Source organism: Glycine soja, chromosome 11, assembly GCF_004193775.1.
Source record: "Glycine soja cultivar W05 chromosome 11, ASM419377v2, whole genome shotgun sequence".
Taxonomy (NCBI): Eukaryota; Viridiplantae; Streptophyta; class Magnoliopsida; order Fabales; family Fabaceae; genus Glycine; species Glycine soja.
Window position 1 is genome coordinate 794440 of NC_041012.1, and position 24709 is coordinate 819148.

The window sequence follows — 24709 nt, forward strand, 5'->3', positions numbered from 1 at the left end:
AAAATAAACCACGAAAGAAAATGAACACAAGTTAGAAAAAAAAAAAAACAAGAAGTAAAAAAAAATGATTAAATTATTTTTAAAATTATTATTTGATAATTTTCGATTAGATTCGTGATTTTTTTCAATTGGATATTTCAAAGACCCAATAAAAAAATCAGCACCTATTTAAAAATGACAAATAATTCATTGAAAAACAAGTATAAGTTCAGGATCCACTTACAAAAAATATTCAAGACCTAATTAAAAATTATCAAATAATTTATACGGATTTTTTTTAAAAAAATAATTTAATTTAAAGACTTAAATAGGATTTTAGTCTCTATTTATATTTTTCCTAGTTTTAGTCTAATAAGTTTTTTTTCATATTTAGTCTATGTTTTTTCAATTTTATTTCTTATGTTTATATTTAGTTCCTATAAATTTATGAGTTTTTTTTAATTTTAGTTCCTTTAAAATTATTATTTATCGTTTTTAGTTCATATAAATTCACACTTATAAGTATCAAAATTGGAAAAACATATATTCAATAAGGATTATAAATGGAAAAAAAAACTTATAAAAATAAAAAATTAAAAAGACATAAAATGACTAATGAACAAAATAAATTATAGGAATCAAAAATACATTTAAATTGAGTTAAAAATTATTTTTTTCTAATTTGTTTATATGGTCGACATTTATCATTCACATTAATAATTATGGTTTTAAAATTTACTTCATATATTTTTTATTAATTAATAATATAATATAAAATATATAGACTAAATATGGTTAAAAACTAGACAATTTATTTTTTACAATACACGTGAACGAGTGATGATTAAAATAACATTGGCTTTTTTTATCGCTAGTAACACTTTTTAATATTTTTTTCCTAAGACTATTTGTCATTGGTGAAATTTTCAGAAATTAATTTTTTGTAATGAATTTCGCATTCTCTTCTAATAATACAAATTCATTATTTAAAATGTTCCTAGCATTTCTTTTCTTTCTTTTATGTTTTTTCCCCCACTGAGTCTGAGAGTATTGGTACTTCACTGTGTTATAATTGGCTTGTCAACAAAAGGAAGTGTACGTGGCGAAATGTGATTGGATAGTATTACATCATTTTGTTTCAATGTTATTCATTCATGAATTTGAATATATAAAAACTTGGAAATCCACGGTGAGAGCGAAAGCATTTAGGGGAGATTGTTTTTCTGTTCCATTTCTACGAACTCAGACCCTTCAATCCCAACCGGTACCTTATTCCTATCAATTTCTTTTTCCTGTTTTATTATTTTTCTCAATTTTCTTTTGCTCCGCGTTGATCCGATTCCTAGTTGTTAGGGCTTATCTTGTATTGGGGGTTTCATTGTGAATATGCACTTTGCAAATCGTTCGTACCTTTCATGTTTATTTTGTCTGTTTGATTCTTCTTTATGGGACATCGTTTCAAGTGCATATATATATTAGGGCAGATTAATTGCCGGTGTAATTGATAAAATTAGGTTTTCAGATGTTGATTCAATGATTATTACATTGGCTTTATGCATGCAGAGAAAAAAATCATGAAGCTGAAGACATATGCGGGTCTTAGTATCATTGCAACTCTGGCTATTATATATCATGCATTTAACAGTAGGGGCCAGTTTTATCCGGCAATGGTGTATCTGTCAACTTCCAAGATCAGTTTGGTGCTTCTTCTCAACATGGGTTTGGTCTTTATGTGTATTCTATGGCAATTAACCAAGAAGTTGTTCTTGGGTTCCCTCCGAGAGGCGGAGGTTGAGAGGCTTAACGAGCAATCGTGGAGGGAGGTCATGGAAATCCTCTTTGCAATAACCATTTTTAGGCAGGACTTCTCAGTCACATTCCTTGCAATGGTCACAGCATTGTTGTTGATTAAGGCTTTGCATTGGTTGGCTCAGAAGAGAGTCGAGTACATTGAGACCACTCCCTCGGTGCCCATGTTGTCCCATGTTCGAATTGTATCTTTTATGGGCTTCCTTCTTCTTCTTGATAGCCTTTTCTTGTACAGTTCTATGAAGCATTTGATAGAAACGTGGCAGGCTTCGGTTTCACTATTCTTTTGTTTCGAGTAAGCCTTCTTCTTCCTTTTTCTCCTCCCAAATGATTTATGACTCGTAAATATTGTATTTTAAAAGGTATGAATAGTAATGCAGCTGAATTTCTGGTTGTATGAGATTGAGAATGCTGTTTAGTTTTTTCCTTGTTTGACTTTTATTTGATATTTTGATTTAGTCATGCATAAATCCAAATATCCAATTAGGCCATGTTGATATATGAAATTTCACATCTTGGTTAAACTCTCAAAATTTATTGTTGGACAATGATAACTAAAGGATTGGTGACTGGTGAGCAGCCATATATATCATTCTTTTGAAATGATATATAATTGAATATTTCATTTGACAAATTATCTGTTTCAATCTCAGGTACATGATACTGGCAACTACAACGGTGTCAATTTTTGTAAAATATCTTTTCTATGTCAGTGACATGCTTATGGAGGGACAATGGGAAAAGAAACCGGTCTTCACATTTTACCTGGAACTCATTAGGGACTTGCTTCACTTGTCTATGTATATGTGCTTCTTTCTTGTAATTTTTGTGTAAGTGATTAGTCAACTCTTCTTTTATGCATTTTATGGTAGCCTTCATATGTATGCACTACATGAGTCATTAATATGTCTCTCATAGACACTTTTACATTTAGCCGTTTGACTGCACTGAGAAACAGATTCAATCATAATTGACAATGATATTTTTAGTATCTGTTTCATTAACATGTACACATTTGGTTTATTTATTTTTCATTGTCATGCTATTTTGGTTAGATTATACGTTTAACTTTCACAGGTTATATTTTTCACCTATACTAACTTTAGTTGACCTTTCAGAAACTATGGTATTCCCTTGCACCTTATACGGGAGCTTTATGAGACATTTAGGAACTTCAAAGTCCGTGTTGCAGATTACATACGTTATCGTAAAATCACTTCAAATATGAACGATCGGTTTCCAGATGCAACCCCTGAAGAGCTTAATGCGTGAGTTCTAAACCTGGTGTAGTATCTGTTTAATTTATTATATATCCATTTTAAACATATATGTATTTAAATGATTATGCAGAAGTGATGCAACCTGCATTATTTGTCGTGAAGAGATGACGACAGCCAAGAAACTTATATGTGGACATCTTTTTCATGTTCATTGTCTCCGATCATGGCTGGAGCGGCAGCACACTTGCCCCACCTGCAGAGCCTTGGTTGTACCACCTGAAAATGGGACAACTGCGGCTGCAGGGCAGCAAGGATCACAGTCAGATGTCCATCAACGGGGTAATCATATGATAATCACTCACTAGAGTTAAATAGTGTGTTCATGGAACGTCTTATTAATGTACATGATGTCAGAAATGAACTGATATTATTTCCAGAAACAGTGTCTTTGGAAACAAAGACGGAAAAATAGAGTTGGAAGCATGACTCTGACAAACACTTTGCTATCTGCACCTTCCACCACATTTTTTTAATTCATTTTCATTTTTCTATTTATTTTGTAATGTGTAATTTCTTTTTTATTCACGTGAAGATTTTCTCATTCATTATGAAGCTCTTAAAGATCCTATTTTATACATTTTTGCACATATTAGTTAACTTTTAAGACATTGTTTTCTTTTAATTTTGGGTGATTATGTTGCTTGCCTGAGTCCAATACAATTAGACTGTTTAAAATATTTTGAATGTAATTTCTGTTAGATTAAATAAGCATATTGACACTTGTAGTTTTAAATGACTCTGTATATATGTTTGTTCGGTGTATTATTTAATATTGTTTTATTTTCACCTGGAACAGGAACAACTGGGACAGGCAGTGGAAGCACAGCTCAGACTGAGGCTACTGATAGTTTGAGTCGACATCAAGCTAGACTCCAAGCAGCTGCTGCTGCTGCTTCAATATATGAGAAGTCTTATGTGTATCCCTCTATGAATTCTCTTGTATGGTATGACATTTTTCCCAAGATGCTTTCCTTTACAATTTTCTCCTTTTTAACTCCAAAAGGAACCTCTTGTAGTTGTAACTGACTCATTAGTCACTAGTCACATATTAACTCTAAAAAAAAAAAAATTGTAGCTGACTTTATAAACTCCCAGTATAAACAATTGTAACTTATAACACATTAATGACTTATTGTTACTGTTTATTCCTCCTAGTATAGACAAACACTTTCTGGGATCAAAGCAATACAAGTTGTCACTTTTAGGGACTAAATTGTATATTAACTTGGAAGGTAAATTAATTCCACTTAGAAGGAATGATGTCTTTTAGAGCCTGAAATCTTTTAGATTAAGCCATTCCTTGCATTGACCAAATGACTGCTCTGAATTATTAGTTTAACATAACATAATGGTGCCATTTTTTATCCATGTAGTTCACCCCACTAGTGGAAAAGAAAAACTGGTGGTTGTAAGCTATTCCTTGAATGAGAGACTGGGACATGCACCACTTGGTTCCATAATAACGAAGATGTGTTATCAATTTTCTACTCTAAAAACATATTATGGAGAACAGGTTTTCCAAATAATCGGATTAAAAATAGACAACCACGGTTTTGAAAACAGAAAACTGTTTTCAAGAATGATCATCAAACATTCCCTTAATGGCTGCATTTGGGTTTATTCCAATTCAATATTGATCTGATTTCAGAAAATATACTCTTAAAATTATGAGTTTCTGCTTTGATATAGAAGTATGATCTGCACAATTGTTGACTAAATCTGATTGAATATATTGCATCAATGGTATCATGAAATTGTATTTCCAGATCTGATTTGTTTAATAATCACGCCATTTTCTATGAAATTTGTCATATTACTTTTTTACTCATTATTCTTCCTCTTAGTTCACCATTTGCTAAGATGACTGATTTGGGCAAAGTACCAATTTTGTGATCTTACTCTCATATTCAAGCTTTGTTAAAAAAATGATAATACTGAATTAGTCTATAAAGTGTTTAATTGACAAGGCTTGTTCTCAAACTCACAGCTCTCCTGGATACACTCTTCATCCCCCAGTTCAAATATCTATGGCTGAATCTTCTAATACGGACCGTAATGGAGAGCAAACTTCCAGTGAAGAAGCACAAAAGCAGTTTCTTATCGCTGGTAGACCACCAAATCTATCCTTTCCTCCAATGCAAAACTTCCATTTTCTACCTTCCCAAGCACATGCATCCCCTGTGAACTATGGAGAGGGGTTTGAAAATGATCCAAATATCCCAAGCTCTCAGCTTGAAGCTTATAGAAAACTTCTTCAATGCCAGATTCAGGTAATGTGTGCTCTTTTTTCTTTTACCCACACAGTAAGTGATGTGTCACCTTGGTTTTACCTGAATATAAAAGATCAAATTTGGTGATTATGATGACCACCAAATGAACCCTTCTCCTGTATGCATGCTAAATTCTGGCACCCCGAAAAGGGACATTAACTGATATTATTATAAATAACCATCACAATTAATTAGGCTTTTATAAGTACTGAGACATAACAAATGAATGCATACAAGTAGGATTGCACTGCATCAATGTTTTCGTTGCGTGGTCTCATTCACTGATTAAAATGGTTTGGCAAAGATTGAGTTTTCATGATTTTGAAGAACCTACAGATTCTGCAAAATCAGCTCGAGATGCTGCAGAGGATAAAGGCTGATAGAAATGTAGATGAGGGCACACCGTCATCAGATAGCAGAGGCAAGAGTGTCGTTTCCTCATCATCTGAATCTGGTCATGGTTATCGTGAGGATATTCAAGATGGAAAAGCATAAGGTCGGCTGTTTATTTCTGGTTTAAGCCAGGAATAGACTGCCAAATGTAGATATAGGAAGAGGAAAATACAGAAATCACAGCATTGCTCTAATGTGACATCTGTTATTCGTGATGGTACTAATCTTGTAAATGCATAGTGCCCCTTGAAAATGATTTATTTTGGCTTCTTTTTTTTTTCCCATGTGGATTGTTGTACGCTTATATTAGCTTTTACAAAAGTTACCTTTTGATAAGAAAATGGGGATTTATTGTTTGATGCTTATTGTTTTCCCTTTAAAGTGGGGATTTCTCATCAATGTTTCAGGTTTATTGTTTTCCTATTAGAGTGGGGATTTACTCTAGAAGAGTCAAACTTGAGTTTTTTTACCGATAAAATACATGTTTCTAAAGCATAAAAGCATTACCATTTTAGCCAACGGATGAAAAACGAATATCGAAACTTCATATATAACTCGTACATATTGGGTAGAGTATGATTATGTAAATACTTGCTTAAAAATAGATAGGCACAAAATTCAAGTGAAGCACATATTGGGCTCATGTGACTCGTGAGTCGATACACAAAGAAACATCGTTGATCAGTCAGTTGCTTAAGTTGTTTTTTGAGTTGTATTTGTCTTTTATCTTCCTAAGCTCAATAGATCTCAGTTTCAATATCTTGCATGAAGGGGGTGCTAGACCTGACTATAGTTCACCATGAAGGGAGGGAACAATTCCTCATAGAAGAAACACCTCACTTTAATCTACATCTCCAAAGCTCCAAAATGCACTTAGTGTATGGATTTGAGTCCATACAACTTAAAATATATGTTCACTCTAATTTAACTAGTTCCTTCTTTTCTAAAACGTTGGTAAATTTGATTAATTTTGATTTCTAAATTTACTAGTTCATGTAAATTCAACCCTACTCGTTACTTTACTCTATTTTTTTCTCATGTGGCATTGTGAACATCTTGAAAAAATGGTTGAGTTTGATATCGCCTTTAACAAGCAAACTATCATGTATGGATGAGAAATTTTGAAAGAGGTATTTAATATTTAAGTGGAATTAAAATACCATACACACTTCAGCAAAAAAAAAAATGTCATGCAATATAAATGACTTGTTTGGATATCAAAACCGACTGATATTTAAAATTATGGAAATTTTATAGGAGACTTTTTTCTAAGTAAAGTGAAAGAATTTCAAACACTAAAAATGAAGAATTTTCAAACCGATAATATGTAATTTTCATGTTATGGAAATTAAATTACTTTCTAAAAAAAATGGAAACACCAAAGCTTGATTCAAACAAAGTATTTTATAAAATAAAAAATAATTTAAATAGTTAAATTTTCATACACTTAAATTGATTGAAACTTAAAAATCCCTTATCTAAAATTGCCCAAGTTCATTTGGCAATTAAAATTGAAAACAGGCCAGTATTTGTCAAGAAGTTACATTTAAGTTAAGAGATATTTAAAAACTTGTTTAAAGGGGGAAAAAAGGTTTGAAGTATTTTTTTTTTAACACAAAATTTATGCCATTAAAAAAACCTTTTAAACCTATCATGTTTTCCCTTTTAAATAATAATGATGATGATGTGTTAAATTTTTATTATAATGTTTTAAGAATAACTATTTTTAATCAATTTAAAGATTTAATTTTACTGAATACCATACAATTTAGATCCCCACCAGATATGATAATAGACCGAAGAGAAAACTGAAATGTTCATCTGATAGCATAATTCAAGCATCATGTCAATGTCTGTAATCTCAGAAGATTTAGTAAATGTTCAATAACATCATGTGAAAATTATCAACCTTTTCAAATAAAATGAGAAGCGTACATTCTCATCTTTGTTAAGAATCGTCTTAATTTTCCTCTTCGATGATCATGTGCAAACGCAAAATATAGTCAAGATTGGTCCATGCAGTGATATCAACCTCCAAAACCTTCTAGCAGACTATTCTCTCATTTACATGGATCTCACAAAGCGTCCAATGGATAACTGGTGTAAGATAAGGAAACCTTCTTTCAATAGAAAGGAACACATTGCAAAAAAAAAAAAACCCAGACTAAACTAGGACTCAGGAATGAATACAATACCTCATAGTTCAATATCTGGAACTCCCACTAAGAAAGAACTTGGATCGTTGGATCCAAGAAGTGGAATATACTCTGACCCTCTCACATGAACACCAAAGCAAGCTACATAAAGAACATATGTTAACGAGTTTCAAGCAAAACTTGTACATAGAATATCTTAAAGAAAAATACTTCGCTAACACTTCATTTGGGTGGGAAGGGGATAAAAAGATAGCTGATATCGGGTTTTCAATACTAATGAAAACACTTTATAATCAACATTTTATATTGATGTGGCCTGTAGCAACGGTTTGCTGTTTAGATAAATATATTGTGTCACTACACATCATCTGAGCAGTATATGTAGGTAGGAATTACCGAATTACCATAACAATCATTCATGAACCACCTGGCCAGTCATGAACTCACCACGTACCATAGTTTTTTAAGATTTGGTGTTATCATACAAACACTAATAGCTATTAGCTGCAGCATCATCATTTAAGAGTGAGAATGACTTTAGACCTAAGAAAAGAATGCAGATCAAATATGCAATATCCAAAATCATGAACTTAAGAAAAGAATCTCTTGAGTGGATGGAAAACCAATTTCATTAAATTAAAGATGATATGAAAAAAATTCCAATCAGTCAGTAGATTATTCTACTTGTGCTTGCAGTAATAAGGTATTAAGGCATCAAACATAACAGATAGAACTTTCAGTCTAGCAAACAGTGTTTTGAAAACCAATGCATTACCATTCTCTATTTTCATGACACTTTGGAGCATTACATCCATCTTTGTTTTCATATCAGAACTGTCATCCATATGTGGCACTACAAGTGTAAGCTCCCTGTATACATCACGTGCAAATCTGCATATCTTCTCAGCAAACTCAAGTTCACCATCTGATATCCTACCTATTGCTAAACGCATCAACTCTCCAGTCAAATCTGCAACCTGTAACAGAATATTGAGCATCTTTCAGAGGAAGAGGAAGAAAAAGTCATGGAAAAAGATCATTTAACCCCTTAAATTTTACCTCTTTCACAAATAGATAACTTGAACCTCTATTTTGCCCCAATTGATCCTTAAACTACATAATATTGTATTGGCTCCTATTAAGTTAGGGTTGAATTATCAACAGCAATAATCTCAATTGTTTGTTTAGATGGAGCACAAAAAAGATGAAGAATGAAGTCATTGTGAAGGTGCATAACCAGAATTACTTTATGTAGATGATGCACCACTTGATAGCAGAAGAGAGTTATTTATATGTGCACATTTTTTTCCTTTTTATTTTTTCCATTTCTTCATTTTAGAAAACTCAAAAAATAAAGGAAAAGATGATTTAAAAAAAACAAGGGACTATGATTTCTATTGACATAAGCAAGGTTTAAGGATAAACTTGGAACGAAATAGATGTATCTATCTACAAAAAGGATAAGCAAAATTTAAAGGGGTAATAGTTTTCTCCCAATCAAAAAGTTAAGTTCTATGCATGCTTAATCTGCACATGAACATTATTTAAAAAATGGCAAATGGAACTGCAGAAATCATTACAACAAATCAAGCACTTCAAAGAATCTGTTAAATTGGATCTTCATTGGTGTATATTATCTACTGTGAACAACGTAAAATATAAATCACAACATGGATAACAATAAAAAAAAATTCACCCCTAATATATAGTCAAGGATATTTATCTGCAGAGGATCAAGAGATGGATCACTAAGTGGTAGCAATGTTTTGTTTATCTCATCAAGCTTCAAAAGAGTTCCACTTTTACAGAAACCATAGAATGTAGCAGCTTCAACATACTCCTGTATCTGCAAAATGCAAACACACAAGACTTTCAGAGAAAAGTAATTGATCTTAACAAGGAAGTAATGTGTGTGAAGTATACCCCAGGTGAGTATGCTCGTCTTAGCTTCCAAAAATCAGTTCCCTGCAATTCTTTGACTAGTCGTGACATGTACTGATCTGTCACAGCTGCTAAATCCTTTTCAGCTTTCTCAAGTACTTCCACTTTATTGTATTTACTCATCCTTATTAAGAAATTCAAATATGGTAATGCCAGTAAGATAATGAAAATGAAGATCACATGTAAGTATGTAACTATAAATCATTAACAATCAGAGTAGAATTCGGACTCCTATTTCTTTTATTTTATCTATAACTATAGAAAAATATTTCATCAAGATAAAAAGGTCTTATTAACTCATATTTACTTGTTCTATTTGCATTTAAAAAAAATAGAAGGGGGATTGAGGTATAAAGAATGAATGCCAGAGTAATGCAATTAAAAACTAGCTCGTCACATTACAACAATTTCAAGATACAAACTAAGTTGATTCAGATGGCAAATTAAAGAACAAATATAGCACAGAGGACAAATTAATCACAGAAAAGAGCATGAAAAAGATATCTTGTAACTTTTAAGTAATTCAGCTGATACAAGTAACACCCTCATGTGCAATATATATATATATATATATATATATATATATATATATATATATATATATATATATATAGAGAGAGAGAGAGAGAGAGAGAGAGAGAGAGAGAGAGGGAGGGGGGACAGTGGAGAAAGAGATAACCTGTGCACTTGAAATATGACTTTCTTACTATTCATTGTTACATCACGACTTGCTTTGACCACTCTTTCACGTTTGTCATTCTATAAATATAAGTTTACAGAGTATCAAAATAACAGCCAAAACTGGAGCTGTATAGTATAGAGCAATACTGTAAAGTTACTGACTTTATAGGATATTCTTAGCTACCCAATACTGTAAATATATTCAAACCTTCAAGTTAAGCTATTGTAAAGTAAGTGAAGCAAGATTATTTTATAAAGGGGCAGTGTGTACTGTGCTCCAAAACAATAATTCCTAAAATCCCAGATGAATAGTGAAACACTAGTCTCATAAAGTATAACAATGCGGACAGTAAAATAAAATTTGAGGGTAGACTCTCCAAAATAAACCTTTCAACTTCAGTATACTACACTTTTACTGAAATCCCCAAACCCTTTCAGTTCGCTTCACTTGTACACAATGAAATTCAAAAAGCTAGGAAATTTGAATTGAAGAATAGAGAAAATTGAATGAGAAGCATTACGAGGTCATTGAGACACTGAGTATATCTGGAAAAAGCCTCCTTCAAAGCGGGTTCAATGGCTGTGGAGGACGTGGCCATGGTTCTTGCCCTCTTTGCGGAGCTCTGAATGTTGGTCCCTGCAACTGTTATCGAAGTGGATGAAAATAAGTTTAAGATAATTAATTGAATTGATGGCAATGCTTCCAATCTCAGAGAGAGAGAGAGAGTTACTTCGATGTTTGGATGCCATGAATAGAGAAAACCTTAAACTGTGCAACATCTGTACACCTAAACGCCGTGACCCCCCTGACAAATGAATATTTGGTTAAAAGGGTTATTTAAAAATGTTATAAATTATATTTATAAAAATATAAAGTATTTCATTCCATGCCATACACATGTATTAAATTTATATTCTATCTTTTTCATATTATTATGAATTTTAATGTACTTTTTATTATTCTATAATTTTTCAAAAATATAATGTATATATGTTATACGAGATATTAATAATGAAAAATAATTTAAATTACGTTTCTTTAATTATGAATCTATATTTTAAAAATATATTTTCATTATAAAAAAAATAAATGAATAAAATGAATTAAAAAATAAATATATATTATGTAAATTATATTATCTAGTATAAATAATGTGAGATTGTGTAAAAAAGTATTTATTAAGAGAAGTAAACTAATAAAAATCTTGACAATACTTTTAATCTATTTTTTTTTTTAGTGAAACATACTTATAATGAAGTGATCAACACAAGGCATTACATGATGAAAAAATGTAGAGACTAGGGGAAGAACTAACTAGAGTGCAATGTAGGATTAAGTAGCAATAATCTTAAGCATTTCTGAACTAACATGTTTTAATATTCTATCAAGCACACACTTAGAAGGTGGTGAATTCCAGCGCTTGTAGCATTTCCCACGCTTCTCCTTCATAAATTGTCAAGCAAGTCATGGAGAAAATCATCCTATATTAGCCTGACAAGCAAAGAAAGTGTGGAATGTAGTTTTCACATCATTTGATCTTAGTAGAGCTAAGGAGGCACTCACGCGCAATCATCCATGCCTACGTCTTCAACAATTTGCGTGGGTTGGAGCTCTTGTGGACTGCTTAATTAATTGGGGTTGAAGAATCAATTAGGATCCAATTTTTGTATTTTACTTTCATGTAACAAGTTGATATGACTTTTGGAATGATTTTTTTGTTTTTTTTAGCTTTTCTAAGCCATTATAGTGAGTAGTGAAATTTTATTTATAGTGAAAATTTAATTTAATGTGAGTAAGAAATAATTTCTAGTGGCATGTTGAGAGGAAAGTTTAGTTTATAAATAACTGTACATTTGAGAAAAGCTTAATTATAATGAAATATGAATTTTTTTTTTCCTTTTGTAATAGGTTGGTTATTGGATAAATACTTCAATATGATTTTATCGAGGTAAGTTGTGATGATTAAACATATAACTTAACACTCACATTTTTTTTAGTGTGACATCAAATATTTTTTCCCAAAAAAATTAAAATTAACTCTTAATTCTAAAAGTCTTCGAGACAATCCATTTTATATGCGTTCATGCCATCAACTCCCCCTCTCAAATGAATCTTAGTCTTTGACTCCCAACCAAGGGATATCCCATTTCGCCCAAAGAATAAATAAATCTTCCAAAATTTCTTAATTTTAATCTTTTCAAATTATATATATAATTATATAGTTTGTCAATTAAAATGTTTTAATTATAAAAATCATGCTAGTTATACATTAATATAAGTATTCCTCATGTTTGAAGTCTAAAAACAATTGAAGTCATTGGCCTTGTGATCGATGGTAACAACATCCATAGAGAAGGATAGTCTTCTTCGACAATAGTGGTGGAGATAAAAAAAAGACCTCAAAGAAACACTCCTAGAGAGTGAAAGGAAGTGTATTTTTTAGTAATATTTTTTGAAAAGAAAATTAAATGAAGAATATACTAGTAAAAAAAGAAAGTGAATATAGCAATTACTTTTACAATTAGTTACTAGTTAGGATAATAATTTCTCTTTCCCCAAATTATAACTGGTCCAGATCCACTTGTTATTTTATCTATAGCTTAAGATGTGTTTGTTTTAAAGTTTAGCGGCCTCAAACGTTTGTTGAATCTAAAGCAAGTGCCTTGTCACTTCTACGTTTTTACATTGGAAAGTGCAATTTCTTTGTTCAACTTACGTGTATCCGAACACACAGTTCGTTATTATATTTATAACCCATTCTCTTTATAGCTTAGTTTGGCACAGGGTTTTAAACATTTAAAAAGAAACATTTTTTTTAACAATTTCATGAAAGAATTTAAAAAATTAAAAAGTGTCTATTTAAAATAAAAAAGGGTCTCTGATTGATGCCTAAAGTTTTCTCTGCAACAAACCATAACATCCGCCACCATATAACTTGATCTTAGTTTCTTGTTCATATTAAGTGGCTCCTACTCATTAACTTGATATGAAGTGAATTTGTTTCTGAGTTAAAGAGACACGAGAAACATGAAATGAAACAGATTTTCTATCAAATAATACTATCATATTCAGGGAAGGGATTAGTAGCGTATTATAAAATTACAATGGGATTAAATCCTTTGTCTTTGTATATGACTATCCAGCTGAGCAAGTATACCAACCATTTGCTTAATATTATTATGATTATTTTATTCTTGTACTACTAAGTTTTCTTGTATGTACTCCAGTAACTCGAAAGAATGTTATAAAAATAATTAATGAATAGAGAGTACCAAGCAAACTAAAAAACAAAAATGCTTCTTTGGTGTATGAAATCGGTAGGTAGCTCCAATCCCTTCACCGTTCAAGAATCAACTACTCACTTTGGAATCTAATTTAAAATATTCAGTGCTGACATTTTTTTATTGGTTTAAAACCCAGTCTCACTTGACACACGGGCCATCGAAGTAGAAAAAAAAAGGAGTTTTGAACTCCAAAAACTGACGTGGCGCAACTCTAGCTGTAGATTTTATTTACATGTAATCGTGGCCGTTGATATTGTTTAACAGGCTAACTACCAACACTAGTGGTGGCATATCTTGCCACGCTACCACGGTTGACTCAAATTAAACGTATAACATAAAAAAAGTGTGTGTATTTTTTTTATCCTGTATTTAGGATTAGTTTTATAGTTAAATTTTTTTTATTTTTTTCCCAAAATAATAAAATTCAAAATTAAAATATCTTAGATTAATTAAATACATAACAAGTCATTGAAAAGTAGATGTTAACACGAGCGGACGACAACGATTTTCATAAAAGTAAGAAAAAATATTTTTTAGAATACATAAAATTATGTTGCATAATAATTGATGACCAAAATGACAGAGATAAAAGTATCCCCATCAAAAAATAAAAGTTCAATAACTATAATTATAAGCATTATAAGCATTAAGGTAAAGTCTTAAAATCAATAAATTTATCACACTTAATTATTTGTGATTGAATAGCGTGAAAATATAGTTAGTATATGCACGTATTATTTTCTTAAAAATAAAGATAAAAATAAAAGTAATGAGGCTAAATATTCCATCATCGAATATGAATAATAGTAGTAAAAAAAACAATTCCATCCAATATAACATATAGGACATATAATTCAGTTACACTTCCAATCGCCATGTTGAATCCGGGATAAAAAGAAGCAGAGTCAGTCAGTCATCTTGGTCAGAAGTCAACCACATGTTTGATTTTTTTATGGTAGGAGAATACTAACATGAAAAATATTACGTCAATATTCATTATGCTATTTAACAAAAAAATAAAATAAAAAATAGGTATAATATAATTTATGATTTGATATAAAGAGAGAGAAAATAAAAGGCATTGAAATGATATTTAAAATATAAAGTGTTAATATATCATTGATAGCATATGGATACCGAAGTTGATGGGGGTAGCTGGAGATGCATAAAATAAAATATCCCCAATTATTGGCTGGTAAATGAAAAAAAGGAAGAATAAATAGGGGTAGAGGCGGTCATGGAAAACATGCGGGCATATGCCACCAAACTCATACATAGGTCACAAACTAACAAACAGTCGTAGTAGACGGTGGAAAAATGTATATGTTGGTGTACATTGGTGCATGCACGTGATGATACTCACCTACCCTTCAACCCTCACATACATATAAAATGCCATCTCCTCAAACAAGTTCAAAGCACACCTTCATTTCAACCTCTCTGATTTTGTAATTGAGTTCGATCAAATAGCTCCCAGTACTTTAATTGATTTCTGAATATCATCACTTAATTTGAAGGAAAGATGGTGAGCGTAGCTGAGATCCGCCAGGCACAAAGGGCAGAAGGCCCAGCAACCATCCTTGCCATTGGAACTGCAAACCCACCAAACTGTGTTGATCAGAGCACCTATCCTGACTACTACTTCAGAATCACCAACAGTGAGCACATGACCGAGCTCAAAGAGAAATTCCAGCGCATGTGTATGTCCCACTACTCTCATCTTCTTATCTTCTTTTTTAATTTCCATATTTAACTCACTACCACAGAATTGTTTTTTTACATCAGTTAATTTGACACCATTTGATACATCTTATCTCTGTTTTCTTGTCACGTTATATCATCTATTATATCTGTGAATCCCTTGAAAGAAAATAAAATTTAATTGGGTGCAAATATTAAAAGGGCATCAATGTTTGTACCATTATAAATTACTTACAATATTGTTGAATCAACCTAATTAGTTTAGATATTTAAAAAATTAGAGATTATTACAACAATAGTAGTCATTTTGTGATTCATTATAATTAGAGATTATTAGTCTTTAACTCTCCCTCAAAATTCAAATACTCGACTTTCAACAAAAAAAAAAAAGTTATTCATTATTGTGTATGTTGTGTTAATTTTACAATATAGCTAGATTGACATTAATATTTCTTTATGACTAATTTCAGGTGACAAGTCTATGATCAAGAGGAGATATATGTACCTAAACGAAGAGATCTTGAAAGAGAATCCAAACATGTGTGCTTACATGGCACCTTCTTTGGATGCTAGGCAAGACATGGTGGTGGTAGAGGTACCAAAGCTAGGGAAAGAGGCTGCAGTAAAGGCCATAAAGGAGTGGGGCCAGCCAAAGTCAAAGATTACCCACTTGATCTTCTGCACCACCAGTGGTGTTGACATGCCTGGTGCTGATTACCAACTGACCAAACAATTGGGCCTTCGCCCCTATGTGAAGAGGTATATGATGTACCAACAAGGTTGCTTTGCAGGTGGCACGGTTCTTCGTTTGGCCAAGGATTTGGCTGAGAACAACAAGGGTGCACGTGTGCTTGTTGTCTGTTCTGAGATCACTGCAGTCACATTCCGTGGACCAAGTGACACTCACCTTGATAGTCTTGTGGGCCAAGCATTGTTTGGAGATGGAGCTGCTGCTGTCATTGTTGGTTCTGACCCAATTCCACAAGTTGAGAAGCCTTTGTATGAGCTTGTTTGGACTGCACAAACAATTGCTCCAGACAGTGAAGGTGCTATTGATGGACACCTTCGTGAGGTTGGACTCACATTTCACCTCCTCAAGGATGTTCCCGGGATTGTCTCAAAGAACATTGACAAGGCACTTTTTGAGGCTTTCAACCCATTGAACATCTCTGATTACAACTCCATCTTTTGGATTGCACACCCCGGTGGGCCTGCTATTCTTGACCAAGTTGAGCAAAAGTTAGGTCTCAAACCTGAGAAGATGAAGGCCACTAGAGATGTGCTTAGTGAATATGGGAACATGTCAAGTGCTTGTGTTCTTTTCATCTTGGATGAGATGAGGAGGAAATCTGCTGAAAATGGACTTAAAACCACAGGTGAAGGACTTGAATGGGGTGTGTTGTTCGGTTTTGGACCTGGACTTACCATTGAAACTGTTGTTCTGCGCAGTGTGGCCATCTGAGATGCCTAATATATTATTTCATTATTGTGTACCACTTTTCAAACTTGCTGGAGTTTGTAACAACAACAACAAAAAAAAAAAAAACTCGTTTAGAGTTTGTAATTGTGTACGTTTATATTCAAATAATAATACATGTTCGATGGCCTTTTAGCCTAATTTCATGATAACAGACATTTGTCTGAAAAAAAATAATTCTTTCATGATTTATATTATAAATTTTATCTTAGAAGATACATGATTTACCTCCCTGGATGGCCAACTGCCACAAGTTGCCTCTCTTATGCAAATTAAATGGGTGTGTTTCCTTTTTCTACTTTGAATAAGGGCACTATTTTATTGTAAATTTTCCTCACTTTTGTGTATATCATTTGTACAGCAAAATTAAATTTTATTAAGACTGACAAAATAATTTGTCTCCCCTTTTATACATTGATCACCTTTTACAATTGAATAACATGATATGATAATAAATATACACTTTCAATTCAAACCTTTTTCCCCCATTCCATCAAGGTACGTTTTGTTTCCAATGTCACTCTATTTGCATTCAATATATATTGTTACGTGGATAGCACGATCAACACTGCAGAATGAGTGGAGATAAAAGCACATACCACCAAATGATGTCATAAATACGAGTAGAAACTAACAACAGAAAGTTATACCAACTACCTAACGCATTTAGTTCAAATGCCATTCCCTCTTTCAATAAATATACATTTTCAATATCATTAGACCTTTTTCCTCCCTCAAACGATGCATTTTTTGTTCAATTTTACTCGATTTGCATCCAATATATTGTTGCGTGGATAACACAGTCAACACAACAAAATGAGTGGAGGAGGGGTGAAACACATATCTCACCACTAAATGATATAGCTTGCAATGAAAAATATGAGTAGAAACTAACAAAAGCAAGCTATTAGTTATACCAACTTCCTATTCATTCAGTTCAGGTACTCTTCCATCTTTCAATACTTTTTTCCTTCATTAATCAGTTTCAAACTATTCCAGACTATTAAGCATTATAAAATTAAAATCATGAGCAACCATTAAAATCAATAGAACACCGAAAAGTTGCATTGTCAATCAATTCCTTCTGGCATCATAGAAAAAAAACAAGAGCTTTTCTCATTTCCTATCCCTTTGTTTGGGAGGGGGGAAAGAGAACATTTTTTTTTATTTGATAGAAAGGGGAAAGAGAACATGTAAGCAGAGAAAAGTTTGAAATATAAATTAAAAGGAAAGCGAGAGAAGAAGAAAAAAAAACCTGAATTTTTGTTTCTAAAAATCATTTTTTTTCTTTTTTTTTTTACGACACTTAGTCCTGTTAAAAATAATACAACAAAAGGTGTCAACACATATCTTCCAAAGTTTCGAGCATAATTAATCCTGATAAGGTATACCTCCTTGAATTTGGGATCGGCATAAGAACTAAGCTAGCATATTCTGAGGTGTTGATCTAGTCCTTAACCAGTGTATCAATCCATGCAATCCTTTATACAGTTAACTTGTCTTTGAGTTTTAATTCTTGCAGAAATATATAGAGAGAGAGAGCGCGCGCACGATTTTTATGACAATATTTTTTTACATGAAAATATGAGAATAATTAACAACGTTATATCATGGTTAAAAATAATATACACTTAAAATTAAAATATTTTAAAATTAAAATTAAATATAATCATTAAATCTTTAAGAGATCACTAAATAAAAGTCTTAAAATATCTCAATTAATATTAACTTATCATTATAAGCATGATTGTCATATTCTTTGTGATCATGACTATGTCATCGTCATCTTTATTGTCACCGATTATGTAAAGATTATTTGTGTCTCTGTTAGAGACTTAATGATATATTAGATGATATAATAGATTTTAATTTAAAATATTAAATATTTTAATTTTAATAATTTATTATTTTTAATCATCTGATGATTATTATTAATTTTTTTCATGTTCTAACATAAGATATTGTTTTCGTTGTAGTCATATTCTTTATATATATATATAGTCAATATTAAAACATTTTAAATTTAAACAAAAATTTTATTTATCCATAAAATTCCTAAAAAATTTATCAAATATAAATTAAATATTTTAAAGATTTAATTTAGATTGAAATCGTCAAACAACTATCACAATTACATCTTTTACCCCTTACCACCAATATAACCAATATAATAATTGTCACCTACAATATGATAACAATAACAATAGATAGTTTTAGTTGTAATTACCGTAATTGTGGTCAAAACAATTATAAAGATTTAGTTTGATTTTTTCTTTATAATACATAAGTTATTTATTTGACTCTGTCAAAAATTTGAAGGAAAAAAAATTAAAATACTATAGGAATTATAATAAAAAATAAATATAAAGATTAAAAAAAATAATAAGGATAGTTTTTTTTAAAAAGATACAAAGACCATTTTTTCAAAACATATTCTTTTTAAAATAATAAATAATAAAATAGTATTACACAAATTAAATACACATTTAGCTGGTTTAAGCGTTGTAAAAGAGAAATAATTAAGAAACAGGATTTAATAAATTCCACTTGATAAATGAAGTGGGTAGCATTTTTTGTGGGACAAATTGTTTTCTTAACTCTCATCCAATATTCTTAGGTATAATTTATATAGATTAACAATCTATATTTTTAACATGTAATTTTTGTGTTATTAATCTAGCAATCTAATCAAGTAAACTAAAAAGTTAATTATGTTAAAAAATAATATAAGTTTTACATAATAAATTAAAAAAAATGGTATATATCAGATTTGCTGGATGAAGTAAGAAAATTCCTCGTCTCGTGGTGGCGTGCGTGGCCACTCACTCTCAGACTTTAATGAATCCATGAACCCTCTCGCTATGATCGATTCAACAACGGCCTGTGTTGTGAACGATATAGTCTGCGATTCAGACGATTACGACCCGCCCCATTCATTTTCCCACCCTCTTGCTTTAACCTAATCTCATTCTTTTCCAAAGCAAAAGCATTTGAGGATTGAAGACTGAATCATTGTGAGTTTTATTTTTAACATTTGTCTGTTAAAAATATACATCATAGTTGGATCTAAATTTTGAGGATAGGGCTGTAGAGATATTTGGTTTGGATATTACAAATATGGCATTAAGGACTAGTCACTTTATTCTATATATTTGAAATATGCAAATAGGTAGCCAGCAGGAAAAATAGCACTGAATTTGTACTCTGTTAGACCTGGACAAAGCATGTCATTGGGATTCAGCTTTGTACAGATCTATTAGTTTATCATTATGTCAATGTTGGATTAAATGGTTGCTTTGTATGCTTACAGGTGAAAATGAAGCTACTTGAGCTCCTATAAGCATTGATTAATTGCAAGATGGCCCTTTGAGCAAGATTTACTCTCTGTAAGTTTTCATATCAAAAGTCAAATGCTGTTGAACTGGATAAATGTTATAATTGGTGTGCAGCAAGAAGCCTATTTTTCCTCTTAATGCACTCGTTAAGCACAGAGTAGAGCCACTAGCTTGCTTTTTGTAAGCTGAAAACCATTTCAATTAATGAGAATTTGATTTACGTTAATTTTCAGCAGTTTGATGTATGCTACTAAGAAAATATTTTAGACTGGATCCTCTCTCTTTCTCGCTTGTTGTTTTGTGAATGAATTTGTGTTTCTTATAATGGGCTGGCACATGGGCTACTTGGCCCTATGGGTTTTTTTTCCCTTACCCCTAGCTCACATGGTCCTGGGCCGTGTGGCTGACCCATCTGACAGCTCCCTAATATTGAGGCTTGATACTTGTTTTTTCAATGTTGTACGACTTCTACTAGAATCTTATTTATTTTCTTCAAGTTATTGATAATTAAAGCCTCACAAATACTGCTAAGTGCCATGTCTGGCATTTGTGTTTTAGATGTTGAATATAGGTAAAAACTTATTTGTTATGTGATAGCTAATATACAATAAAATGTATTTTACTTTGATGTCTAAACAGGAAAGAAAACAAGTTGTGTGTGCTATGGCACTAGCACATATAACGTGTACATCCATGACTTTCACATCTTTAGAAGCCCAGATTTTGAGCAATGGAAAATGTTCGATTGAAGGTGCCTTAACGAAGTTGAATCCTTCCTGGTGCTGGAATTAATCTCCCTTATTATCACATTGTGCAAAATGGCTTTTCAGTCACTCTTTTCCAAGTATAAAATCTTACCCTCTTTCTTTTGCACTCTTGTCCAACACAAGCCCAGCTACCATCACTTCCACTCTTTCCCAACCCCACAAGTCTCAGGGCCATTATTACCTGACCTTGTGAATGAGATATCTCGTCTACTCAGTGATCACCGATACCCTCACCATGATCTAGAACTTTCTCTCAATCCATTTTCAGCACAAATATCTACAAATTTGGTTGACCAGGTGTTGAAGAGGTGCAATAATCTCGGCTTCTCAGCCCACAGGTTCTTTCTTTGGGCTAAATCAATTCCAGGTTTTCAGCACAGTGTTATGAGCTTCCACATTTTGGTGGAAATTTTGGGAAGTTGTAAACAATTTGCCATACTCTGGGATTTTCTCATAGAAATGAGAGGGTCTTGTCATTATGAAATCAACAGTGAAATTTTCTGGCTCATTTTCAGGGCATATAGCCAAGCTAATTTACCCGATGGTGCAATTCAGTCTTTCAATAGAATGGATGAGTTTGGAATTAAGCCAACTATTAACGATTTTGATAAGCTTTTGTTCATTTTATGCAAAACGAAGCACGTCAAGCAGGCTCAACAATTTTTTGATCAAGCTAAGAATCGTTTCTTGTTAACTGCTAAAACTTACAGCATTTTGATAAGTGGATGGGGTGATATTGGTGATTCAGAGAAAGCCCATGAGCTGTTTCAAGCAATGCTTGAACAAGGATGTCCAGTGGATTTGCTTGCATATAATAATTTGTTACAAGCTCTTTGCAAAGGAGGTTGTGTGGATGAAGCTAAAACTATTTTTCATGATATGTTGTCAAAAAGAGTTGAGCCAGATGCTTTTACTTATTCAATATTCATTCACTCATACTGTGATGCAGATGATGTGCAATCAGCTCTCAGGGTTCTTGATAAAATGAGAAGGTACAACATTTTGCCTAATGTATTTACATACAATTGTATTATAAAACGACTTTGTAAGAATGAACATGTGGAAGAAGCTTATCTGTTGTTGGATGAAATGATTTCAAGAGGAGTAAGACCCGACACTTGGAGTTATAATGCAATACAAGCTTACCATTGTGATCATTGTGAGGTCAATAGAGCCATAAGGTTAATGTTTAGAATGGAAAAAGACAACTGTCTTCCTGATCGCCATACCTATAACATGGTGCTCAAATTGCTGATTAGGATAGGAAGGTTTGATAAGGTAACTAAAGTTTGGGGGAACATGGGGGACAAAAAGTTTTATCCTTCTGTCTCAACATATTCTGTCATGATCCATGGTTTTTGTAAGAAGAAGGGAAAGCTAGAGGAGGCATGTAAGTATTTTGAAATGATGATTGATGAAGGAATACCACCATATGTTACTACTGTTGAGATGCTGAGGAATCAGCTCTTGGGTTTAGGGTTTTTAGATCACATTGAAATACTGGCTGCTAAAATGAGGCAAAGCACTTCCTATGCAATTCAAGAATTGGCAAATATTATGATTGGCAATAGAACAACTCATAATACTTTGAGACGCGATGAGATGGACATAGAAAGTGACTGAGGAAGTGACTATTTGTTTCTCGTAATACTTTCCCATTAAGCTATTTTGACAAATATGTGGAGGCAACCATTTCATTTCAGCAAAGCACATAAAGAAGATGCTATATCTGTGGGCTATGGTTTTAATTGACGCATTTTAAGGTGCTGAATATTATTATAATTCTTTGATGTAGCCTGTATGACATATTTCAGATGGAAGGTAATCTAAAGTTTAAACCTCTGGAAAATTTTCATGGAGCAGCTCAGTTTCTGTATCGTGAAGAAATGATGGCCATGCTGGTTCAGGTTACAAGTTTTATAGCCTGGGGAGTCATTTCTTACAGGATATATATCTTGTCCTACAGGCTGCAGTATTGTTTGAGTGGCATGCCTCCGACAAATTTCATTTCGTAGACACCTATCATTGCCACAGATGGGTTTTGATTATAATCAGTATAGAAGTGACTGCTTTGTTTCATTTATTTAAACATAAAACAGGTAAAGTTGTCTCAACCATGGTAGTTGAATTGGGATTCAAATCGTGAATCGAATCGTATTGTGAAGAGTGCACACCAAGTTGGCAACCTGTTTCTGTTCATATTGGAGAATTGAAGTTATTCCTGATGAAATCGTAAACCCAAAAAAGGTTTGGGAAACTTGGCAAGTGCATCTGCACACCAACGAAAGAACTTACATGATACAAAGATTCCTTTAACCTCAATAGCAGGCATTTGTAAGGTTTCATCCTTACACTAAGGCAGTCAGACATCAAAGGTTTGGGGTTAAAAGAGAAGAAACCAAAAATGATATGGTCTTATTTTTCACGTTGACCATAAGTGTACAATTAACATTATTCTATTAACTTTAAGTTTTCTCATTGCTGTTGGACTTTGGATGAATTGGAGCCAAATTGTTGGCATTATTGGTTAAATTTGAATTCAGTCTCTACGTTTTCTTCACGTTCTTCGAAAGGGTCACCGTCGCTTCAAGTCGTTACATCGACAGTAACAATGAATGAGCAGATTGATTTGATGGAATACAGAGGTTGATTAATTGAAGTCAATGCGCGATAATTTTATCAGAAATTCAGAACTGTACCATTTGGCCATTCTGTTTAATGTAGCGTGCTGAAAACCTTCAATTGTCTTTCACATAATAAAAACGTCTCATGTTTTACTTCATGGATTCTTGCTGTTACTAGCATCACACATGGTGGTTTGTCTTCTCTCTTAATACGATATTGAACTTGGGGTATGTTTTTGAATGAGCTTATTTACAAATTATTTGACCCTAGGAGGATTACTGAAATGGCTTTTCATTTATTCGTGAATTAGATTACTCATTTAGTCAGTTCTTGCCTTTTTAGTTCCCATAGTAAAGTGGTTTGATTACATTTTAATTTCTTTTTAGTTTTTATAGTTTACATTTTAATTCTTAATTTGAATATTATAGGAATTAAAAAAATAAGAAACTATAAGGACTAAAAAAAATATTTTTAAATTACAAGGACAAAATTAAAATGTAAATTATAGGGACTAAAAAGATCACTTTTAAATTATAGAAACTAAAAAAATAAGAATTATAAAATTATAAGGACAAAATGAGTAATTTAACCTATTATTTATATGAAAATAGTTTAACTTTTATTTTCTTTAATTATCAAAAAATATTTAGCTAAGTACTTATGTAATAAATATTCATTTAAGTAATTGTTACTTATATTTTCTTTTTTACTAATACATTTCTTTTTTGATTTTCATTTTAACAAAGTTACTAAAAGATGTACAGGGATATACACGTGGTGCTTGTTTTTCACTAGTAATAATAATGATATTAACATTTTAGTCTTTCAAGAAAAATTAAGAAATTGAATGAATTACTTTTATAAGAAAATGTTAATCAATATCCTAAAAACATTGATTAAGAAATAAAAAATGGAAAGCTTTTATTACAAAAGTACACCTTTTTTATAATTTTCAATGCAGATTTGTCAATATTTTTTTTATTTATTGACCTTAACTATTGTCTTTAGTA

At 32.0% G+C, this 24709-nt stretch overlaps 4 protein-coding genes across 6 annotated transcripts; 3 read left to right on the forward strand and 1 right to left on the reverse strand.

The window, feature by feature from the left end:
* Positions 1-1125: 1125 nt before the first annotated feature.
* On the forward strand, positions 1126-6120 carry LOC114376373 (ERAD-associated E3 ubiquitin-protein ligase HRD1B-like). 2 transcript variants are annotated; one of them, XM_028334469.1, is made up of 8 exons: positions 1126-1243; positions 1543-2083; positions 2442-2618; positions 2907-3056; positions 3139-3347; positions 3865-4012; positions 5056-5338; positions 5666-6120. In XM_028334469.1, exons 2-8 carry the CDS (start codon positions 1554-1556, stop codon positions 5831-5833), a joined length of 1665 nt encoding a protein of 554 aa, XP_028190270.1. In that variant the 5' UTR covers positions 1126-1243; positions 1543-1553; the 3' UTR covers positions 5834-6120. The 2 variants fall into 2 exon arrangements, with proteins under 2 accessions (XP_028190270.1, XP_028190271.1); XM_028334470.1 differs by having other exon boundaries at positions 5675-6120.
* A 1405-nt stretch (positions 6121-7525) lies between these two features.
* Positions 7526-11327, reverse strand: LOC114373658 (translin-associated protein X). 2 transcript variants are annotated; one of them, XM_028331166.1, is made up of 9 exons: positions 11241-11327; positions 11031-11152; positions 10508-10587; positions 9811-9952; positions 9584-9733; positions 8947-9000; positions 8663-8864; positions 7927-8028; positions 7526-7828 (listed from the first exon to the last, which is right to left on the reverse strand). In XM_028331166.1, exons 1-8 carry the CDS (start codon positions 11287-11289, stop codon positions 7928-7930), a joined length of 900 nt encoding a protein of 299 aa, XP_028186967.1. In that variant the 5' UTR covers positions 11290-11327; the 3' UTR covers positions 7526-7828; position 7927. The 2 variants fall into 2 exon arrangements, with proteins under 2 accessions (XP_028186967.1, XP_028186968.1); XM_028331167.1 differs by lacking the exon at positions 8947-9000.
* Positions 11328-15055: 3728 nt separating this feature from the next.
* On the forward strand, positions 15056-17126 carry LOC114375749 (chalcone synthase). Its single transcript, XM_028333596.1, has 2 exons — positions 15056-15494; positions 15966-17126. Exons 1-2 carry the CDS (start codon positions 15317-15319, stop codon positions 16955-16957), a joined length of 1170 nt encoding a protein of 389 aa, XP_028189397.1. The 5' UTR covers positions 15056-15316; the 3' UTR covers positions 16958-17126.
* Positions 17127-19763: 2637 nt separating this feature from the next.
* Positions 19764-23856, forward strand: LOC114374433 (pentatricopeptide repeat-containing protein At1g52640, mitochondrial-like). Its single transcript, XM_028332069.1, has 3 exons — positions 19764-19986; positions 20283-20358; positions 20947-23856. The coding sequence occupies exon 3, from the start codon at positions 21126-21128 to the stop codon at positions 22695-22697; it is 1572 nt and encodes a 523-aa protein (XP_028187870.1). The 5' UTR covers positions 19764-19986; positions 20283-20358; positions 20947-21125; the 3' UTR covers positions 22698-23856.
* The last annotated feature ends 853 nt before the right edge of the window (positions 23857-24709 follow it).